General features: G+C 51.6%; 1 protein-coding gene across 8 annotated transcripts in view; it reads left to right on the top strand.

Annotated features, from left to right (window-relative positions):
• The first annotated feature begins 7,819 nt into the window (after positions 1–7,819).
• Positions 7,820–19,896, top strand: part of NCOR2 (nuclear receptor corepressor 2) — a 202,309-nt gene continuing 190,232 nt past the window's right edge. For all 8 annotated transcript variants that reach the window (XM_014963218.1, XM_014963250.1, XM_014963209.1 and 5 more), the window contains exon 1: positions 7,820–8,033. In XM_014963218.1, coding sequence (XP_014818704.1) covers positions 7,929–8,033 — 105 coding nt within the window. In that variant the 5' untranslated portion in view covers positions 7,820–7,928. The remainder of the gene's footprint in view (positions 8,034–19,896) is intronic.

Here is a 19,896-nt window from a genome sequence, read left to right as displayed (position 1 = left end):
GTGGCTGGGGTCAAAACCCCCCCCCTTTTTTTTTTTTTTTTTTTTTTAGGGGGGGTTTTTTTTTTTTTTTTTTTTTTTTTTTTTTGCTATTCCTTGTCAGTGTCTTTAATTACTTGAAGTTTCCCTTTTGGGCATTTATCCCCTTTTGGGCATTTAGCCTGCAGCTGCTGGGCAGTAGCCCTGTGTGGCTGTGTGTGCCAGGCTCTCCCCGCTTCCCGGCGGAGCAGCTTGGGAATGGGTTTGCAGGATCCATGGGTGCCTTGGCACAGGAGCAGCGATGCCCTTGCTCTGCCATCGCATCCCTGCTGATGAGCTCACCCTCCAGATGGTCCACGTGCCTTCGCCGTCTCAACTTCCAAAGCCAGGAGATGCTTAAGGCATTTTGTTTAATTGATTAGGAGGGGAATATCCAACAGCAGGAGTAGGGCAACTAAAGGGAAAGGGGCATGTTGTGGCAGAATTTGAAAAGCAAAGGCTCAGGGCAACCACGCTGGTGCTGACCTGATGCTGGAGCCGTGGCCAGGCTGGCACTTGGTGTGTGGCTCGTGCATTTTAAGAAGGCTGTGTCCCTGCAGCTCGGGAGAGACAGCCGGGCACTCCTGCAAAGAGAAATGGGTCAGCCTTGTTCACTTCAAGCACATAGAGTCCCTCTGGGAGCCGTCAGAAGGTCACTTGCAGCCTCTTTGCTGAGGGCTGGGAGGTCCTTAAGCCGTTGAGATCTGTTGTGAGGGCTCCTCTGGCAAGGGGTGTCCGTGGTGGGGATGGTGTGGAGCCGTGGCCAGGCTGGCACTTGGTGTGTGGCTCGTGCATTTTAAGAAGGCTGTGTCCCTGCAGCTCGGGAGAGACAGCCGGGCACTCCTGCAAAGAGAAATGGGTCAGCCTTGTTCACTTCAAGCACATAGAGTCCCTCTGGGAGCCGTCAGAAGGTCACTTGCAGCCTCTTTGCTGAGGGCTGGGAGGTCCTTAAGCCGTTGAGATCTGTTGTGAGGGCTCCTCTGGCAAGGGGTGTCCGCGGTGGGGATGGTGGTGGGGATGTCTCATCTGCTCCCAAGCAAACGGATGATGGTGCTGCTGAGGGGTCGGGCTCTTACCGAGGGCTGTGAGCGTCAGGAGTCACAGCACACAGTCAGCCTCCCCTTTCCTCTGCCAGGAGCATCAAGCCAGCGCTGTGTCACTGCCGAGAGCAGCCTGGTGGGCAAATCCCCCTTTCCAAACACAACCGGGAGCGGGGCTGGCAGCATCCAGCCCTCTGACCTTGCTCCACGCAGCTGCGATGCCGAGATCTGCACACAAACGCTGGCAAAGGTTATCTCGGGGCAGAGCTAAACACGGGGCCCGTGCCCAGAATAGCTTGGAAAGATTGAAAAAGGAGAAAGGCCGGTCGCAAATCCTGCTTTGCTGCTCTAGGCAGTGGTAGGAGCAGGGCAGAGAAGTCACCTTTCATGGGGGATCAGGACCGGTTCTGCGTGGAGCTGTGTCATGGTGGGAGAGCTGATGCAGCCTAGAGGTTTCTAGTGAAGAGGAAGCAAACCAGGACGAGAGACATCAGCTCCTGAGCTTCTGCCACCCCCTCCGTGGCCTTAGGGATGGGTTGTACCTTTTTACAAGGGTGACATCCTGCCCTGGGCTGCTCTGCTGTGGTGCTGCAAGGCCCCTTCTTCCCCCAGGTCTGCTGCTGTAATTGCTTGTGCATCTGTGCCGCCAGCCAGGCGGGGGAATTATCCAGTTCAAAAGTCATCTGGCCAAAAGAGGAGAGGGAGGAGAGCTGCTGTCAATGGGGAGACCTCAGAGCAAGCTGGGGAACGGGGCAAGAGCTGCTTCAGGTACCACTCTTTGGGGCGCACGTGAGGAACCACAGGGTCTGGTCACGATGCACAGGGTGCTGCGAGCCCAGCTTTGCTTTTATAGTCTTCCAAAGCAGAAAAATGCTTTAAGATCACACACACAGGTAAAAGCCTTGACCCCTGGTATTGAAATAACCTCTCCTCCGTGCCGTGGAGCTCAGGATGTGGCTGATCTTTCCTGTTGACCCTGGGCCGCTATTTTAATTTAAAACCTCTGTACCCTGCTGTGATTGAACGCTACTGTGGATTCCCAGGCTGCAGACACTGACAGCGCTGTCTTTGTTATTCTGAATAGAGCCCTAAATTTATGGCAGACGGCCTGCTTTCCTATTGAAAGGACTTAATAGATACAGTACATACAAATATTTGTGTATAATGTCAACTGTCTTCCAAGAAAATTTCATGCACATATTGATTAGACAAATCCATTACCGTTACATTGTGGTGCGTTTCTTAGGAACGTCTCTCTCTACCCATTTTCATCACGTCTTAATTATTTTTGCTTCCCCTAGTCCTTTAAAGCAAGGGTGGGTCAATCTCTGAACTGCTCCTCAGGTCTGGTTTTGATCTGGAGCTGTGTGGTGTGTCGGTGGGACGGCTGCCGACAGGCGATGTGCTTTTCTGCTGTGCTGCACGTGGGGCTGCGCGGGGCTTTTTTTAAGCATGATGGGGTTGGTTGGTGAATGTTACAGCTCGGTGTTAATTAGGCATTATAAACAATGTTGTCCTTTTATTTCAAAATACATGAGTTGACTGGAGAATATATACCTCTTTTTTTTCTTGTTTGAGGAGGAAAATTGTCATGTATTTAGCATTTGGGTAAAGATGGCTTGGTTGTTTTTTCCAAAAAACTTGCATTATTTAATGTAATTAAGTTACCTTTGCGATACTTTTCAATTAAATATGCCCTGGTAAGTGCTAGCAGCATTTTGTTCATTTGACCTCTCTGTGTAGTATGGTGGTAGTAGCCGTTGCCTTTTAATAAGGTCTTTTGCAGTTGTTTTGTGGGCTACCTCCTAACGTCGCCTGTAGACCACAAGTTGAGTAACATTACTCTGGACTTAAGAAACAAAATATTCTGTTAATCTTATTCCAGTATGTCCTTGCTTAAAAGAAAAGAAGTTTAAAATAAACTTGAGTGGTGTGTTTTCATTGGGATCTGTAGAACTCTTACGAGGATGGATAAACCAGTATTTTCTATGAGCTGGGAGTGTCTTCTTGTTCTCACCTTTCAGAGGGATGAAGAAAGGGATGGGGTAATCGCAGCAACTCGCCCACATTTATATTGTGTCAGTGGCAAGTCAGGGACCTCACCTGGAAATTCTGCTCTCCCTGGGGAGTACGGAGCTGATCAGGAGGGCTGTCTCTAACTTTGAACAGCAACAAGTGTGTTGAATGACGTCAGTTACATTTTTTTGTGACTCAATTTAATTGCAAAGCCTTTTTTTTAGACCTGGATGGTTTTTGCATGGTCCTGGCTATGTCAACACTAAGGAGCTAGGCTGAAGGATCAGCACAGAAGTGGATGCACATCCCTGGCCATTCAAGGCCAGGTTGGAAGGGGCTTTGAGCAACCTGGTCTGATGGGAGGTGTCCTTGCCCATGGCAGGGGGGTTGAAATTAGATGGTCTTTAAGGTCTCTTCCAACCCAAACCATTCTACAATTCTAGAAGTGTACAGCCCTGTGTCAAAGTGGTGTTGCCAGTAAACTTGTAGGTCACTGTGGGGTGTCATGAACTCACCTGTGCCCATCTCTTGGTCTGGATACGAGTCTGGTTGGCCCGGTGCTGTACATGCCATTAGCAGGGGTTGTCCCCAGGCTGGTGTATGCTGCTGGGAGCTGGCAGACATGTGGGCACAGCTCCTCTGCGTGCAGGAGAGCCTGCAGCAGCTTGCAGAGGCTTGTAGAGCATGTTCATGGTGTAAATTAGGGACAACAGGTGATGAGGAAATGATTTGAGATAGTCTATGTCACATGGAGAGGAGAAACAGAGGAGCTGGGGGGGTGGTGGTGGTTTGCTGCATGGAGTTGGCAGGGGGGGAGTTTTTGAGGGTTTAGCGGTGGGGCAGGATCCTGGGAGTCTCCCAAACAGGTGGAAGTAAATGGGTGCAGGAGCCTGCGTGGGCTCTCGCCTCGTCCGCAGGTCGGGGGTGTAGCCCTGGTGCTGGGCTTGCCAGGAACCTCTGTCTTTCTCCTGTTCCTAATCAGAGGCTGTAAATCTCCTCGTACCTAGGGCTGTAATGGCTAACACAGGTCTGCGGATAAAACAGTCTCTGATGGAGACTCCAACCGGGGGGGAAATACTTTTCCTGTGAGACAATGTCTGTTCCTCATCAAAATCAGTTGAGAAAAGTAGGAACCGAGCAGTTCAATCTTAAAGACTTAAAGAGGTTGGCTGCACTATTTCTCTTTTATTTCCATTAATCTGCTCCTATTGTTTGTGTTCCTCTCTTAATGATAATAAATTAAGGGTTGCTGATGAGGAGGCACCCCAGTGTCTCTTGCTGGGGATAGCTGGCCCAGTAGGGTCCCAGCTGCACCCACGTATGATCCAGCACCAGTATGTCTCCAGCGAGACGTTATGCTCCCAGTTTACTCCCCAGTGGGAGGACCCACAGCCCCTCCTCTTCCTCGGAGCAGTGCTGGGCTGGGCATGCTGCGGCAGCCCCTTTCTTCACACATGAAGTGTGGAAAATGGGATTTAAGGCAATGGCATCTGTAGAGCTTCCCCAGTGCTTTGGTGACCTCATTTGTCTCCAGCCCACTGTCCAGCTGTGGTGGAGAGCATCCAGGGCCTCGGACTCACGCTGAGATCTTGCTGGTGACCTGCTGCTCACTGGTTTGCCCGTGTGGAAGCACATGGGCAACGCTTCGCCTGCTTGCAAGCACGTGGTTTTTGCTCTTGGCTTTCCAGGGCTGCTTCTTGAGGCAGAGGTGCCATTTGCTGCCCTTGGTAAGGGAAAAACTTGTGGTCCTGCTTGCACGGGGTTAGTGCACACCACCAGCTCGTGGCAGCGTGCCCTGGTGCAGGACGGTTTTGTTGGCCCCTGTGCTCTTGCTCTGTCCGTGTATATCCCTCCTGTAGAGAGTTAATTCTTTCTTCCTTTTTTCCCCTCCTTTTTGTGGGTTGCACAGAAGCAAAAAGCTTTTAAGCTGTTTTAAAGCTTGACACTCTGTGGCTTTGCACTTTGTGCTGTTTTAAAGCTGAACTTCTCATCTGAAGAGGTTAAAAAAAAAAAAAAAAAGAAAAATCACCCCATTTCTGTTACTGCAGACAGCTGCCGTGGCATGGCCTGGTCCACCTGCTGAGCTTCCAGGGAAGCAGTTGGCTTGCTGAAAGCTGCCAAGGGCTCTGGTCCCTCCCAACTTGGAGTGTGTGTATACATATGTGTGTGTATATGTATATATTTACATGTGCTAATTAACTCTTAGGTGACTGCAAGCCAAGATGTCCAAGTTTGAATCCCTTATTAGGAAAATACCTTAAACTTCTGCAGATCCTGGGGAGCTTTTGGAGCCCTTGAGAGCATCGTACTTACCACCTTGGCAGCCATGGGGAGGGCTGGGGCACAGTTTGCCCCTACAGAAGGAGGCTCACGTGGGCTGCAGAGGAGCTGGAGGGTGTTGGGTGTCCCTGGAGGGTGTAGGGGTGTCCCCAGAGGGGAGCAGAGCTCCTGGCACGGCCCCTGGATTTGGGTGGGAATCAGTGATGATTGCGTATCCCGTCGGAAGCGCGAGGGGAAGTGGAGCAGTCATACTGGAAGTGTAAATACCCACCGGCTGCCTTCTGGGTGTCTCTGAATTCCCCTGTGTGCTCAGGGGCTTTCCTGCCCTGGGGGGTGGATCGTGCCGAGCTCCTGCGTGGGGGGACTGAGGTCCGGGATGAGGGTTGGTCTGTTCCCGGGCCACCGGTACTTCCCGGGACTGGGGCTGCTGGTAAGGTGCTGTGGGGCTCGGCGGGGATGTGTGGGTGCAGGGCTGGGGGGAATCCCAGCTGTGGTGCAGGGAGTGAGGAGGGGACCTGGTTGTCTGTCCTCTCCTTGCCCTGAGAGCCAAACCTCGCCATGTGGTTTCCCATCTGTAACTTGGCAAAATTCCTCTTGCTTGAAGAGGCTCGGCTGACCTGACCACAGAGGTGTCTCTGCATGCCTGTCCTCCTTCGGCCTTCATGGGATTTTGCTGAAAACTATATATATATTTACATATATATATATATATATTATTTTTTTTTTAACTTGAACCCTTTGTTAAGGGGGCCTCTTTAGGCTGCTTTCCTCCTGCTGTTGTTGCCCTGCTTGTGCTCAGCCTGCTGGAGACCGTTGCCTTGGTTTGATTTTATTTCTGGCTGGTGAGCGATGCGGGGACGCCGGCAAACCAGCGCGGTGGCACTCTGCCTGCCTGCAGCAGATAGCAAGGGGTTTGTCAGCACGGGCTGCTCTGTGGTCTCACAGAAGGGGGGGAAAGAAAAAAAAAGAAAAAAAGAAAAAGAGAAACTTCCTCTTTTTCCCTCCCACCTCTCAACTCCCCTTTTTGGTTGTCGTACACACCAACTACTGTTTCGGTTGAAATTGCGTTGGCAGTTCAACTCGGGGGCTGGCTGTGCTCCCCGAGCAGCAGAGACCAGGAGAGCGTGGGGAGAGATGGCTGGGGAGCTCATGGTGCTGGAAGCTCTCTCTGCTGCTCCCCATGTGCTCATGAAAACTTTGGGACACTTTTAAGGTTCAGCTGGACCAGCATGCTGGGCCATCTTGCCTAGACTGTGCTTTTGCCAAGAAATGTTGGACCAGATGATCCTTGAGGTCCCTTCCAGCCTGGTATTCTGTGATTCTGGTACTGCCAAAAACCTTGCACAAATCTATACGTAGCCATGTACCTCTGCTGGGGAGGAGCCGTGTGAGTGTGCTCAGTGGTGTGTGGGATGAAGAAGGGATCCTGGGGAGGAGGAGTCGAGAAGATGCAGCTCTCATGCCTAGGACTGGTCCTGGAAGCATCCTCTGAGCTCAGGCAGCGGTGGAAATTTATTAACCATTAATATGAGAATAATGGTTAATGCGTCTTAAACTGGCAGCGATGAAGGGTGGCATTTAGACATTTGCTACTTTTTCATTGAAATGCAGACAGGGCTTAAAATCCTCTCCAAACAAACTACACGAAGGATCTGTAAAAGTCAGCAACTTGTAAATCTCCTACTTTGTTGTTTTTCCTGACGTTGTTACAGCTGCGAAAGGCAACACGTGGTGAAGCATTGAAGGTGTGGGTGGCAGGGGTGTTTGTGAAAACGCCCTCAGGGCCATGGTGTCTTCTCTGGCTCTGGTCCTGATCAGAAAGGCTGATCTAATATTTACGTAGCACCTGGAAGCGAGTGACGCGCTTTAATCTTGCATTTTAGTGTAGCCCTGTGGATGGAGAGGGCTACTGGGGAGGCTGGTGCCTGGGGTCCCTCCTGGCATCAATCAGGGCTTACCTCAGGTGGCTGCAAAAATGGCCTTGGCTTGGAAAGGAGGGCACTGGAAGAACCATGTGTGGATGTGTGAAAGGATGGATGGGGAAAGAGATGGGCTGAGGAAGGACCCGGTGCCTTCAGACCTCGTGTTGAGGTGCCAGAACTCCAGCTTGTATTTTTGAGAAGTCACCCCTCAAAACAATGCTCATCTCCAGGAGACTTGGAGATGTGGATCCACAGGGCCCAAATAAATAGCCAGTGGTTTGCAGGGCTGGTCCTGCAGGGGGAAAGCTTTCTGGGGCGATCGGTTGGGATGGATTTGGGTTAATCCTGGGTTAATATTTGGACTTCCTTGTGATGGCAGTAATCCACAGCAAAAAGTTGGCACTGGTGTTTGCCAAGTGGAAAGCGGGGCTGCTGGAGAATTGTGAGGGCAGTCAGGTTTTGGTGATTGCCCAAGGCTTGATGTTTGGTCGTCTCACGGGACTGTGGCGGACTGAATTTTAACCTGCTCCTTTCCCATTTACTTCCAGTTGTTGCCTGACGTGGAGAGCGCACACATGATGAAGAGGAGCTCTTGGCTCTCCTAATCCTTTGTCAGTGATTTGGAAGCAGCAACCGCCGCGCTTGCTCTTTCGACATGTCTGGATCTACGCAGCCCGTGACGCAGAGCTGGCGTGCCGCCGAGCCGCGATACCCTCCGCACGCCATGTCCTATCCGGTCCAGATTGCTCGACCACATGCGGTAAGGCCAGAGACTTTCCTTCCCTACCTGCTCGCAGGGTGGGAGCTGCGTGGTGTCCCCATCGCTGGGGCAGGGGTTCAGCTGTGCTGGTCTGGGATGTGGCTGTTACAGGGAAATCAGACTGTTTCCGTGCCTGCCGTACGGGATTTCATTGTTCCTCTCTCGTGGGATCCTCTTTTGTATCTCCATATGTTGCTTTCAGCTTTTCTTTCCCTTTCCAGCCTCTTCCCGGCGCTTGCCATGGCAGTGTCATGGGCTCTGGCTCCTTGCTTTTTGGGCACAGGAGTTCATTTGTCTTCCCCGTGAGAGCACTCTTGGATGGATGCAGCAACCACCTTGGGGGGGAGGTGGGAAGGGTGGTTGACCACCTGAGTAGAGCAGGAACATGTGGCCTCCAGCCCTCTCCAGCTTGGCATTTTCTTGATGTTGAATCATGTAGAGATGGACGTCTTCTCCTGCTCCTGGGCTTACTGCTTCCCAACGAACCTGGTGTCTTTAGTCGAAGCTCACAGGGAGCTCTCCTGATCTCCAGTCAGACTGTTGGGCCATGAACCTACTGCCTGCCCCTTGGTCAGGAGACCTGCCCTTCTCTATGTGGTGTTCCTGGCTGTCAGTGACTGTTTTTCTTCCATTTTATTCTTCCCCACTTTTTCCTCCCTCAAGTTTGACCGTAGTTTTGTCTCTTCTTGGATCAAGGCATAAGCTGGCGATGGTTTTTTGTTGGCTGTGTTTTGTTGAACGTACCGGAGCTCGCACGGGTTAATTCACCTGGATCTGGCCTTTCCCTTGTGCGCTGTGTCACTCGCCTCTGTGCTTGCTCACCCTGGATGATTGAATGTTTTAGGTTTAAGCCCTTAACGGGAAAAACTCTCCTTAGTGGAACAGCTTTAGTCAGCTCAAGCTGCTTAAATGAATCTTATTAGGTGCTGGAGTGTGGCACACACTTGCAAGGCTGCTCTTTGGAGCTGCTTCTTGGTGGGTCACAGCGAGGTGGAGTTAGCGAGGAGACCATCTCTTGGGGTTACGTTTCTGACAGTGATGGCTACTGAATGGTGGAATTCCTGCTGTGATGATTTTTAGGGTTTTTTGACTTGAAAGCCTGGAAATCCACATAGTGTCAGTGAAGGGGTGAAATTCCCTCATCTGCCCTCTTTGCTGGGCTTTGACAGAGCGGTGTGGGGAGCAGAGCTGGCGTTTGGAAAGGCTTTGAAATAGAGTGGTTAAGGATGGCACAGGACGAGCTTTTGGCTGCGTTAGCTGGCTCATCTAGATCGCTCGGGGCCTGCGTGCTTCTGCACAAAGGAGCTTTTCATCCAGGGCATGAGACATGCTGACCTGGTTCAATTTATGGGAGTTTTGATTCCATCGGTGCATGTTTTGGGAGGTGGGACAGAAAGAGAGCATTTATCTCAAAAAGAAAACCCCAGTTCTCTTTCTATCAGAAACTGGAGGAGGAGGAGGATGTGACCAGGTGAGCCAGATCTGCACTTATTGCAAAACTGTGATTTAAAAACAAACCAAAGAAATCTTAATGCTCGATGTTGAGGCGGATTTTAGAAGAGTGCAGAAGGCTCCTAACCTTGGGGTGTTGAGTCCTTGTCTCCTGCAAACCCCAAACCCCGGCTGCTTCCCCTGAGCGTCCCAGCAGCAGAATGAACCAAATGGGGCAGTTGTTTGCAAGTCGGATGGAGCTCTGGGTTTCTCTGACCTGCCCTGCTCTCTGGCTGGAGTGAATACTGTTTTTATTCTATCTTATTAATGTTGGAAAAAGTTGCTGGCGTTTGCTTCTAGAAGCTATTTTTACAGCCGCGTGTAATCTTCCCAAGTTATGCGATACCTTTTAGGTGTCTGGGTGCAGGAAAGGTCTGAGCTGAGGTTTTTTTGGATGGAAAGCTGAACGGCCACTCTTGGCAGAAGCGTGGCAGCCCCAGGCAAACCGAAGGCACCTTTGCCTCTCCTCGGGAGGGCAGGCAGAGCGTTCCTTCAAGCGTGTCCCAGCATGATCTGCCCCAGCCACCCTCAGCTGTTTGCAAACACGTGTCTCCTGCTCGGCGGCGCCGTGAGCTGGACCCTGGCCATGGCTCTGGGGCTGGAGCTGATCTCTGATGGGATTGCTTGGGAAAGGAGAGCCCAGTTGCTTTGAAGTTGCTGCACTGTTTAATATTAAAAGTCAGCGGTATTTGCTTGCATGTCTTGGCTGGGTCAGTTTTGTCACTGGGTGTGTTTGCACAGTGAGAGCTTGTTTGGAAGAAAGAAAGAGAGGCCAAAACCAACCTGACACTGGCATGTTTTGCATCTAATTAGGTTTTGGTTCTGGTTTACTGCGTTCCACGACATCCTTTCCTGAGAACTAGGGGTTTGTCAGGCCGGGGATCCTTATCCTGGCGGTGGAAACGCCCTGGGTCACCTCCTGGTTGCGTGCGCAGGGCTGAGCACAGCGGGGCTGCAAATGCTGTTATAATATAAATAAATAATCACAGTCCAACTGTGACGGTCGCACCCAGAGAAATGCGGTGCGGCAGGAATACTGAGCTCAGAAATGAGCCGTGACATTATTTTAGGCTTGGAGACACTTTATGAAAAGTGATTTAAAGGATTGCAGCTGTTCAATTTCACAGATGAGGCAAGTGAGAGGGGATGTTGTCAAGGGGCAGAAGGCAGTGGAAGCAGGCTCGGGCATTTTTCTTCTCCCATCATATTAAACCTGAGGGAGTATGCTACAAAATGGGGAAAAACACTTATTTCAAGTGAACAAACAGAAATAGGCTTTGTACACATGGGCACTATCTCCCAGCAGCGTGTTCCAGGAGTTATTGCTAAGTTTGGAGCTGGCAGAGAAGATCCAGGACCAGTCGAGTGAGGATGTTTGTTCTGGTTTCACTCTTAGGTGCCAGCTGTGGGCAGGGCTGTGAACCCGTGGGTCTGATCCAAAGTGAGCTCTGATGCAGCAAACAGGCTCTTCCACAGGGTAGGCTGGTCTCCATCCATATTGGGGTGTCTTCCTCCTCCTCCTCACGGAGAGGCATCCAGTCCCAACAGCTGCCAGGGAAGCAGGACGTGAAAATGGTGCAGTATTTTGTAATGACCCCAGATTTAATTCCATCTTAGTAAAAAATTACTTGTAAAAAAACTTTGACAAGTGTGCATGCTTTTAAAGGGAAGAAGGAAGCTTGGTGAAAAGATTCTGGTTTGTTTGGCTTTCTTTAGGTAAAACTAAAATCACCAATAATCACCAGGTTTTTCTTAAGAGGACTGCCAAACTGTGGTTCTTGGCCAAACTGCAGGGGAAACGTTTTTGGTTTCCATATTAATTAGCTGTAATGTTGGGGTGCTTAGTTGACTTCTGTCATGTTCAGTTTGGGAACAGAGGAATTGTTTGAATGCTCTGTGACCTTTAGCTAAAGGTGAAAAAACACATTACTCACACGCTTAACCTTCTAATGTGTCCGAAGTTCATGCTCTTTCAAGGGAAACTTTCCTATGAAGGACATTTGTTTTCAGGAAACCTGCAGATATTTTCTGTAAACAGATCAATTTCCCTGCATAGCCCATGTCCCTCTTTTCCTTTTAAAGCACCTTTGTGATCAATATTCCCATGGGACAGAAGGGTTCCCCTCTTGTCCTCCCCCAGTTTCTTGCTGTGCCCTCCTTACCAGCCATCCTTCTCCTGCCAGGGCCCTGACCTTTCCGCGCTGCGGGAGCGATGCGCTCGGGATGCAGGATGGGGCTGCCCGGAGGGTGGTACCCGCTGCAGGAGATGCTGGGGGTCGGGGCACACAAGGTATCCTTGAGCGGTGGCCTCTGTACCAAAACAGCTTCTGCTTTTGGGGTGCTTTTAGTTTTTTATTTACTAGAGTTACTGAACAGGTTGGGGGATTGGTAGGATTGGGATGTGTGCACATGGATGTGACATTGGTGCTCCTTTGTGACCTGAGGCCCCATTGGGGAGCACCATCCCCTTCCTGCAAGCTAAGAGGTGCCTGGCATGCCTCCGGTGTGCTGTTTGAACCTGTTCCCCCCACACTGCTCACCTGAGATGGCAAAATGAGCTTTGCCCCTCTGCTCCAGCTCTGAGACCTTCATGCCCCCTCCTCTGCCACCTCTCCTGTCCAGGAGAAAGTCCATAGTTCCTTCATTAAACTCCCTGTTTGCAAACCAGCACTTCCACTGAGCACTTGGGTCTTTTTGGCCCATGGTAAAGAACTTCCTTGTCTGTCTAAACCAAAGACAAAGGTTTGGTGCAAAACTTGTGTGTTGATTTGGTGTCCTGGCCAAATGGTGGCTTGGGGGGAATCAACTGCCTTTCCCTGCCCAGACTCCTCCTCCTAGCAGGGCAAGATACACCCCAGTGTCTTGCCATGGAAGGTGCTGTAAGGAGATGCAAGCTCCTGAGATGGCAGGAGCTAGCTCCTCTCCGCAGGGACACGGTCAGCATGGCAAGGTGACACCAGGTAAGCCTGCAGAGAGGCAGTGTATTTTGCATTACAGGCACGAGGCGCCTTTGCTGCTGTGTTGGTTTCCCTTGGAGTAGTTATTCACACTTTTATCTGCTGGAAGCAAAATGCCAGCCTGTGTCGGAGCTCCAGGAACTTGCAGAACGGAAGAGTTTATGGTGCCAAACGCTAAAATCCCCCAGGCTGCAAAGAGCCTTCTCCAACCACCTCCAAGTGCAAAGAAAAGGCTGCTGCTACCAGCTGGGCAGCTGAGCGGGGGGCGGTTGGTGCCAGAGATTCGCATCCTGAATTCTGCCTGCTGGGCTCCAGCTAGTGTTTTAAGGAATGACTTGGAAATCATAAACATACCCTGGAAATACTGACTCTGATCAGGTCTGTCGCAAGAGCTCGGTGCGATCTCTCTTGAAAGTACCTTGAGGTTTCCAGTGAAGGATTGATTGCGTGAGCTCCGAGCAGCTCAGCGGTGGATTTGGGAAAATTGGCTTTCTGCTGTGGGACTGGGAGAGCATGGAGGTGAAGGAACAGGACACCTAATTCCCTGCCCTGGGGTCTCTCTCCCATTGCCAGGAAGGAGTTGGCTTACAGCAGTTTGTATTTAAAGCTCATTTTCCCAAGGATACAGCCTTTATCCAAAACAGTTCTTTTTCTTCAAGCTACTGTAAACTTCTGTGGTTGCTCCCTAATCTGCTTTTTGGATGTGATTTGATGCAGAGGGTGATGCTTTGCTCTTGGTTGATCTTGAGATTGTAAATCTGCAGGGGAAGAAAAAATTTCTTCTGCGTATGTGGTTTGGCAATGGTAGAGACCCACTAAAGCCACTTTTGGGGACACACAGTGTTTGCCTGCCGTGCTAGCCTGGCTCTGCTCATGCTGCCCCACCAGCCCATGGAGACACCTTCTGCAAGACTGGGGGCTTTTGCTGGTTGTCAATATCACCACATTTATTCAAAATACTGAGCTAGTCAAGTTCTTTGACCTGAAGGGTTTGAGTGGAGGCATAAAGAGTCTAGAAGAGCTGAATAGGAGATATGGGAAGATGAAAAGGTCCTACATGGACCTGCAGCATGGTCGTGGGTGTTGTGTGGGAACGTGTGGTGGGGGACTATGCTGCAGAAGAGATGCAATTATGATCAGAATGACCTGGTACCTTTAAGGTGGAAGTTTTGGGGTTGGTTGTGTGAGAAGAGTTGCTCACCCCACGTGGGTGTTCGTGACCACAAGTGGCTTCAGGAAGCAGAACATCAGGCATGGGGAATGGGGGAAGGGCAAGACGGGTCATTCCCAGCTCAAAGGTGCCTGGATGTGACTGGGACAAAAGTCTCGTGATGGAGAGAGGCTCAAAAGCAGCACTGTAATGGGTGTGGGGCTGCTCGTCGGGCACCTCGGGCTGCCCAGGAGAGGGCTGGTGGCTGGCTCCAGCATCCAGAACTGGTCAGATGACTGAGAAGCCACAGCAGCTGAGAGCTGCCCCCACCGAGACGTGACTTCTTCTCCGTGAATGGCACATTCAGAGGGGACAGCGAAACGCCGCTGACAGCCCCGGTTTGCAGGGGAGGATGCGTTACTGTGCAGCTGGTACAGACACTAATGGTGCTGGCAGCAGACATGGCCTCAGTGCAGGGATGGCAGCAAAAATCAATGCCTTCCAAGAAGAGGCCACGTGCAGTGTGGTCACCTCCTAAAACAAAAGGCCAAGTCAGCAGCGTTTGAGAGATGGATGGCAAGGAGACACTGTCGGAACAATGAGGGCGTTTGTCTTCTCAGCACATGTTGCATCCCCGTAGGCAAGATAAAAATGCATGTATTCAGCCAGGTTTTTATTACTGACCTTATCTGCCACAGTAGAGCTGATTGTGGAGGAGTTGTTTGCTTTTTTTTTTTGTTGTTAATTTTTTTAAATCTGCAGTGAGCTCCTCCCAGGGCTTTAGGGAGGAAGTGAGGCAGACACCAATGTACTTGTGGACAACCTGTTTTGATCAATAACAGCCTCCTTTGCACTTCACTGGAGGTTTCCAGTGGCGGAGGAGGGCTCCTCTTTGCTGGGGTGGCTGAGGGCAATGGGCTGTGTGTCACACTGGTCCCCTCCCAGCCTGTGCTGTGTCTGGAGCTCATGGAGCAACGCCTCTGCTACCACCCTGGTTCCTCCCAAACCTTTCCCTCTTTCTCTTATCTGAATCTGCTTTGGGAAAAATGATTTTCTCCAGGCAAAGGCTAAAAAGTGCATTTCTCGGTCTGATGAGCAAGTGCTGGGCTGCCAGTGCCAAGGGGTATCCAGGCACCAGGGAGCTTTTCCTTTTATTGCTAAAATAGGTCACGCTCGCTGCTGGCAGAAAGAGATTTGAAGAATCAACTTTTTTTAAAGGTCAGGGTGTGTAAAGCAGGGGTTGAGGGGGCATCCCCTGGCTCTGGCAAAGCTGCTGGAGTGGTGGCCATGCTGCTTTGGCCACCCCACCTGGGGCTGAAGAGCTGGTCTCCCTGGCTCGCAGGTGGCAGTGATTGCTAGCCCAGGCTCCTGATGCCCCAGGGTGGCATCAAGGGGCTCGGGAAGCAGCTTATTGTACAAATAAATAGCAGGATGGTCAGGGGCACTTGAAGGTTTCATGCTGCCCTGTGCTGGATGTGTGCTTCTGGGGTGTTGGGAAGCTCAACCTTCCGTGTGCTTCTGTGGGACCGGGTGGCTCTGTGGTCAAGTCTTGGCCACCGTGTTGGGCTGCTCTGACTTGTGTGTCCCCTCTGGCCATCCTTGTTGTGTAGGGAATAGCTCTGGGCATCAGAGGCTTTCTCTCTCACCAGCAGAAAAGCAGGAGGAGGAGAGGGATGGAGGACATGGCCAGTGCGGGTGCTGCTCTGTCTGCAGCTGCTCCCATCTCTCCTCTCAGGAAACACCAGGGGAAGCCAGGACACCCAGGATGAAGATGAGGTGTGGAACAACGTCTCCAGAGCCAGCAGGATGATGGTGGGGGGACGAGAGGAGTGTGGGACGTGGCAGGGCAGCAGCTGTGAAGTGCCCAGCTCTGGCTGTGTGTGCCACCAGTGTGACGGGTCTGTGGGAGCACCAGCCCTGCTGCCCTCACCCATCAGCTCCCCTGCGGCCCAAAGGAGTTCCCAGAACAGCACACGAGCAGCAGGAATGGGCCAGGCACCCTCTTCTGAAAGTAGATAAGGGATGATTTATAAATATTGAAACAAATAGAGATGTTTTGGCATTGTTTTTTGCTCACTATTCGGACCACGCCGTTATTAATCGGCTAAACTCACTATTCGGACCACGCCGTTATTAATCGGCCTCATTTAGGCTAAACGCTCGGGAGTGCTTCAGCCAAAATAGCACGTCGTTAAGAAATAAAGATTATTTGCAATGCAATGCAATGCTGGGCGAGCTTGTAACGAACATCCCACGACCTAATCCTTGGTGGAGGTGGTGCGGAGCTGGGATTTGCTCCTCGGCGAGGGTGTGCGGTGCCCTGGGCTGTGTCCCTGCCTGCGGAAGGTGACGAGGACAGTGCGGGGCAGCGGCTCGAAGCTGGGAGAGGGCTCCTGTGCCCAGGGAGCTCCACAGGTGAGGAGCTGCCTGTGCCCGATGCCGTGATTAGAGGTGCCACGACTGCCACCTCTGCTGGGAAACCGGCCCAGCTGGCGGATGTGGTGTCTGACCCCAGGACCGCTCCTCCTCGGCGTCACGGCAAAACAAGAGCCGGTGGTTTTCGAGCGAAGCTGTCTTTGCAGCGAAACCCAGTGGGGAGCTCCAGGTTGCTTTTCTCGGCTGAAGTCGTGGTGAGCGGCGGGGGACGGATCTCGAGGCTTCGGGCTGCTCAAGCTGTGCTGCAGGTGCTCGTCTGGCTGTGCTCTCCGTCTCCAGGGGTTTGCTCCAGGGCTGTTTTCCAAGGAAGCCAGAAGCACTGGGCGTTTGTACTTGTTTTTCTGCTGGTGGGAGGAAGAGAGGAGGAGCAGTTCGCCTTTCTGTGGCAAGACCAGCTCCAGGCTTCCTTTCCGCAGGCCTGGTGTCTCTGGGCTCCTCTCCTCGGGGGCTAATTCTTCCAGCTGTGGGAATGCCATCTGGATGGAGCAGTGGGTAGATGCCTTGTCCGTGTGGATGTGCTCTGTGCTGGAGCTGGGAGAGGAGGGTCAGAGCCGCTGTTGGCTGTGACGAGGTGTTGTCTGGATATGGTCAGTGCCTGGGGATGCCTCCAGCATCGCTCCCAAACCTGCCTTTCTTCCTGCGTGGTGGGGTCGGACAGCCCGGCCCTGGGCTGCTGTGAGCAGGGGAAGGAGAAATGAAGCGCAGCAGCAAAGTGCACGCGTTCAAAACAGAAAGTGAGAGAGGCAGAAGGGCTGCGCGGCTGCGTGCAGTTATTAGTTTAGTGTGGGGGTTATCCTCAGGTCAGGGGATGGCGCAGAAGATTTTGCTGGAGACATCATGGTAGGTAAGGCAGCAGGCTGAAAGCTTTCAAAAAATGTAAAGAAGGGGGTAAAAAAAAGCCTTTTTTTTTTTTTTTTTTTTTTTTTTTTTTTTTTTGGTCTTCATCTGTGGGGCTGTCTGTGTTTTTGTGCTGCCAAGGGTTTTTCTGTAATACTGCATCCAGTCTCCTGGCTTTAGAGGGCTTGATTAGTGTATCTAAATGAGCCTAATAGGCTCAGGTTATTTAGGGTCAGTGGATTTTCCAGAAAGGGGGAGGAGATGGCGCTCTCAGCGCTCCCAAATCAAGTAATAGCAGAAAAAGGCCTTGAGACAGGGATTGCTTTCACCAGCACCCCAGGCAGGGGCAACGTGGATGTGTCCACCCTTCCTCGCTGGCAGCAAAGGATGCTTTTGGCACCGCTGGCCAGGCCCAAGTACCTCTTCAGTCTGCTCCATGAAGGAGTGTGTTTTAATGAGGCTGCTTTTGGCTCTTTAACATTTTATTTATCTAAATGTTGGCCTTGTGCTGTTTGGCTCTGCTGGGGTGATTTATGGCACCGCAGGCACTCTTGGTGTCCATCTTCAGTGATGCTGTTAGTGCTGGCTCACCCCAGCCAGCAGCTTTCTGTGGTGTGTGGCCAGGAGCTGCTCAGAGGGACCCACTGGAGCCAGTTTTCATCAGGGCAGGTTTCTGGTGGAAAGTGGCTATATTGCAGTTGTTTTCCTCTTAATACCCATCCTCACCAATCAGCGCAGCAGTCATGAGGCTGTCTCCAGCATCATCAGTCATCAGGCTTCAACTGAAATGGGTTTGAGGTAAGGGAGAGGGAATCAGACCCCTGCGTGAAGGGGTTTGCAGCCTTCATGTGGGATGCTGAGATCTGCCCCTGGGTACTTGTGTCTCCAGCTGAATTGCAGTGTACGTGATGCTGTGGGCACCCAAAATCTGTTGTGAGGAGCTGTGGTTCTGGTGGTGGGTCCAGCAGCTGCTTGTCTGGGCTCCCCATCACCTGCCTCCTGAGCAGCAGCCGCTCAGCCCCACATCACTGCCACTTGTCCCTTCTGCTCAGGGCAGCCTGCAGCCCCTTCTCCGTGGGTCATTCAGAGCTGGGGCTGTGGAACATGGGGCTGAGCTGCCTCAGCCCTGAAGAGCTTGCTCTCCGATCTGGTTTCACTCAGGTGATGTGCTCGGGAGCTGGCGCAGGTGCGTAGGTTGAAACTGAATAACATAGATTTCCCTCGTAGTTTCTCTGGTTTTAGTTAGCGGGCTTCGCCTCAAGCTTTGGAGATGTGGCTTGCTGGTTTTGAAGTGTCTTTTTCTTGCGTGCAAGGCTAATGGTCTAGGCCAGGGCAGCGATCCAGCACGGTGTCATCCTAGGTGGCCTGTGAAGGACAAAGACAGCAATGCATCTCTGGGACTGGAAGACAGAGGTGACCCAACATTGCACTTGGATGCCAAGCTGTTCCCAGCGACAGGGATCCCACATTCCTCTCCTGGCTGGGTACCTTCCATGGTTTTCCAAGTCTCCTCCTTGGGACCTGGGCCCACTGCTGCCCTTGGACAAGTGCAGGTTGGGTGGGCATCAGTGGGTGGGCTTGTGGCAGGAGCAGGAGGCATCAGAGCAGGGATGTGTGTAGGGGACAGGGTGCTGGGGGACAAATGTCAGTGCTGGAGGGTGGGATCCTCCTTACCAGCATTCCATAGTAGAGGTGTTTTTGGGGGATCTCTGTGCCTGGGCTGATTCTCCCCAGTTCAGACAAGGTTTCCAACCACTTACGAGGCTACTCTCGTGGCGTCCTATGGATTTGCTTCTGTTGGAGAGGATGGGTGCCCCAGGGACTGGCCTGAATAAAGCTCTGTTGGGAGAGCTGAGGAGGTGTGTGTGTGGGCCAGGAGGGTGTAACCCTGACCATGGAGGTGTGTGTGGGCCAGGAGGGTGTAACCCTGACCATGGAGGTGTGTGTGGGCCAGGAGGGTGTAACCCTGACCATGGAGGTGTGTGTGGGCCAGGAGGGTGTAACCCTGACCATGGAAATTCAGGCTCCGCATTGCTCGGCCACTTCTCAAACCCTCTATGGCTCTAGATGGGAGAGAGGAAACTGGGGCCTGTTTGTTTATTCTCTGCCTACATGGTTAGAAGGGACACAGTTCCTTTCACCTGGGGTTATATTTTGGGAAGTTGCTGTGTCATTTCTCCATATCAGGAGAAATTATAAGGTCTTGACATTGAGACTTCCAAAGTGATTTTGGTTGCTTTGCTTTGGTTTGTTTTGGAAACATTCTCCCTCTGTCACCTGAGTAATGAAGCTTAATTTCTATCAACAGAAGTGGAAAAGGTGCTTGTCATCTCTTTGCAGAGGGCAGGAAGAGATGCAAACCCTTCTCCCACCCCCCCAAATTTATTGACATCAGAGCCCCTGATGACCCATGATTAGAATTTCTGCTTCCTTCATTTCTATTTCATGACATTTACTACATTTATGAAATTCTGCAGAACTTCCACAAAGTACCTCTGTGTGGGAGCACCTGAACCACAAAGAACAACAAGAAGGCTGGTGGGAAAGGAACAAAGTCCTAACTGGAGGCAATGGAAGTATTGAGGGCCATGGAGAAGGCACTCTGACACATCAGCAGATTTAGGGGGGTGGGAAGAGGGTTTGCAGAGGGCAGGAGAGGGAGAGGATGAAGAAATAACAGTAGAATTGGGCAAAAGCCAGCAAAGCAATGGAGAAGAGAAGGAGCAACATGTAGCTTGGGGCTGATGAGTTTTTAGTTGCTTTATTTCAGGTGTCTTATAGCTGCCTTTGAGCAGGTGCCAAGGCTGCGCTAGGAATTTTAGGTCAGAATGGGGAGTAAATCACGCTTGTGCTGTGTCCTTCAGCGGTGGGGAGTCCATGTAACACCCATCAGACTCCGCTCCCTCATCTCTGCCCGTGCCTGGAAGCTGCAGTGGCACTGGCAGCCAGGTGCCTCCCAACATACATCTTTAAAACGCTGCTAAAGAAAATT

Source organism: Calidris pugnax, unplaced genomic scaffold, assembly GCF_001431845.1.
Source record: "Calidris pugnax isolate Ruff unplaced genomic scaffold, ASM143184v1 scaffold32, whole genome shotgun sequence".
In the NCBI taxonomy this organism is placed as follows: Eukaryota; Metazoa; Chordata; class Aves; order Charadriiformes; family Scolopacidae; genus Calidris; species Calidris pugnax.
This window is presented reverse-complemented; position numbering and strand designations above follow the sequence as displayed.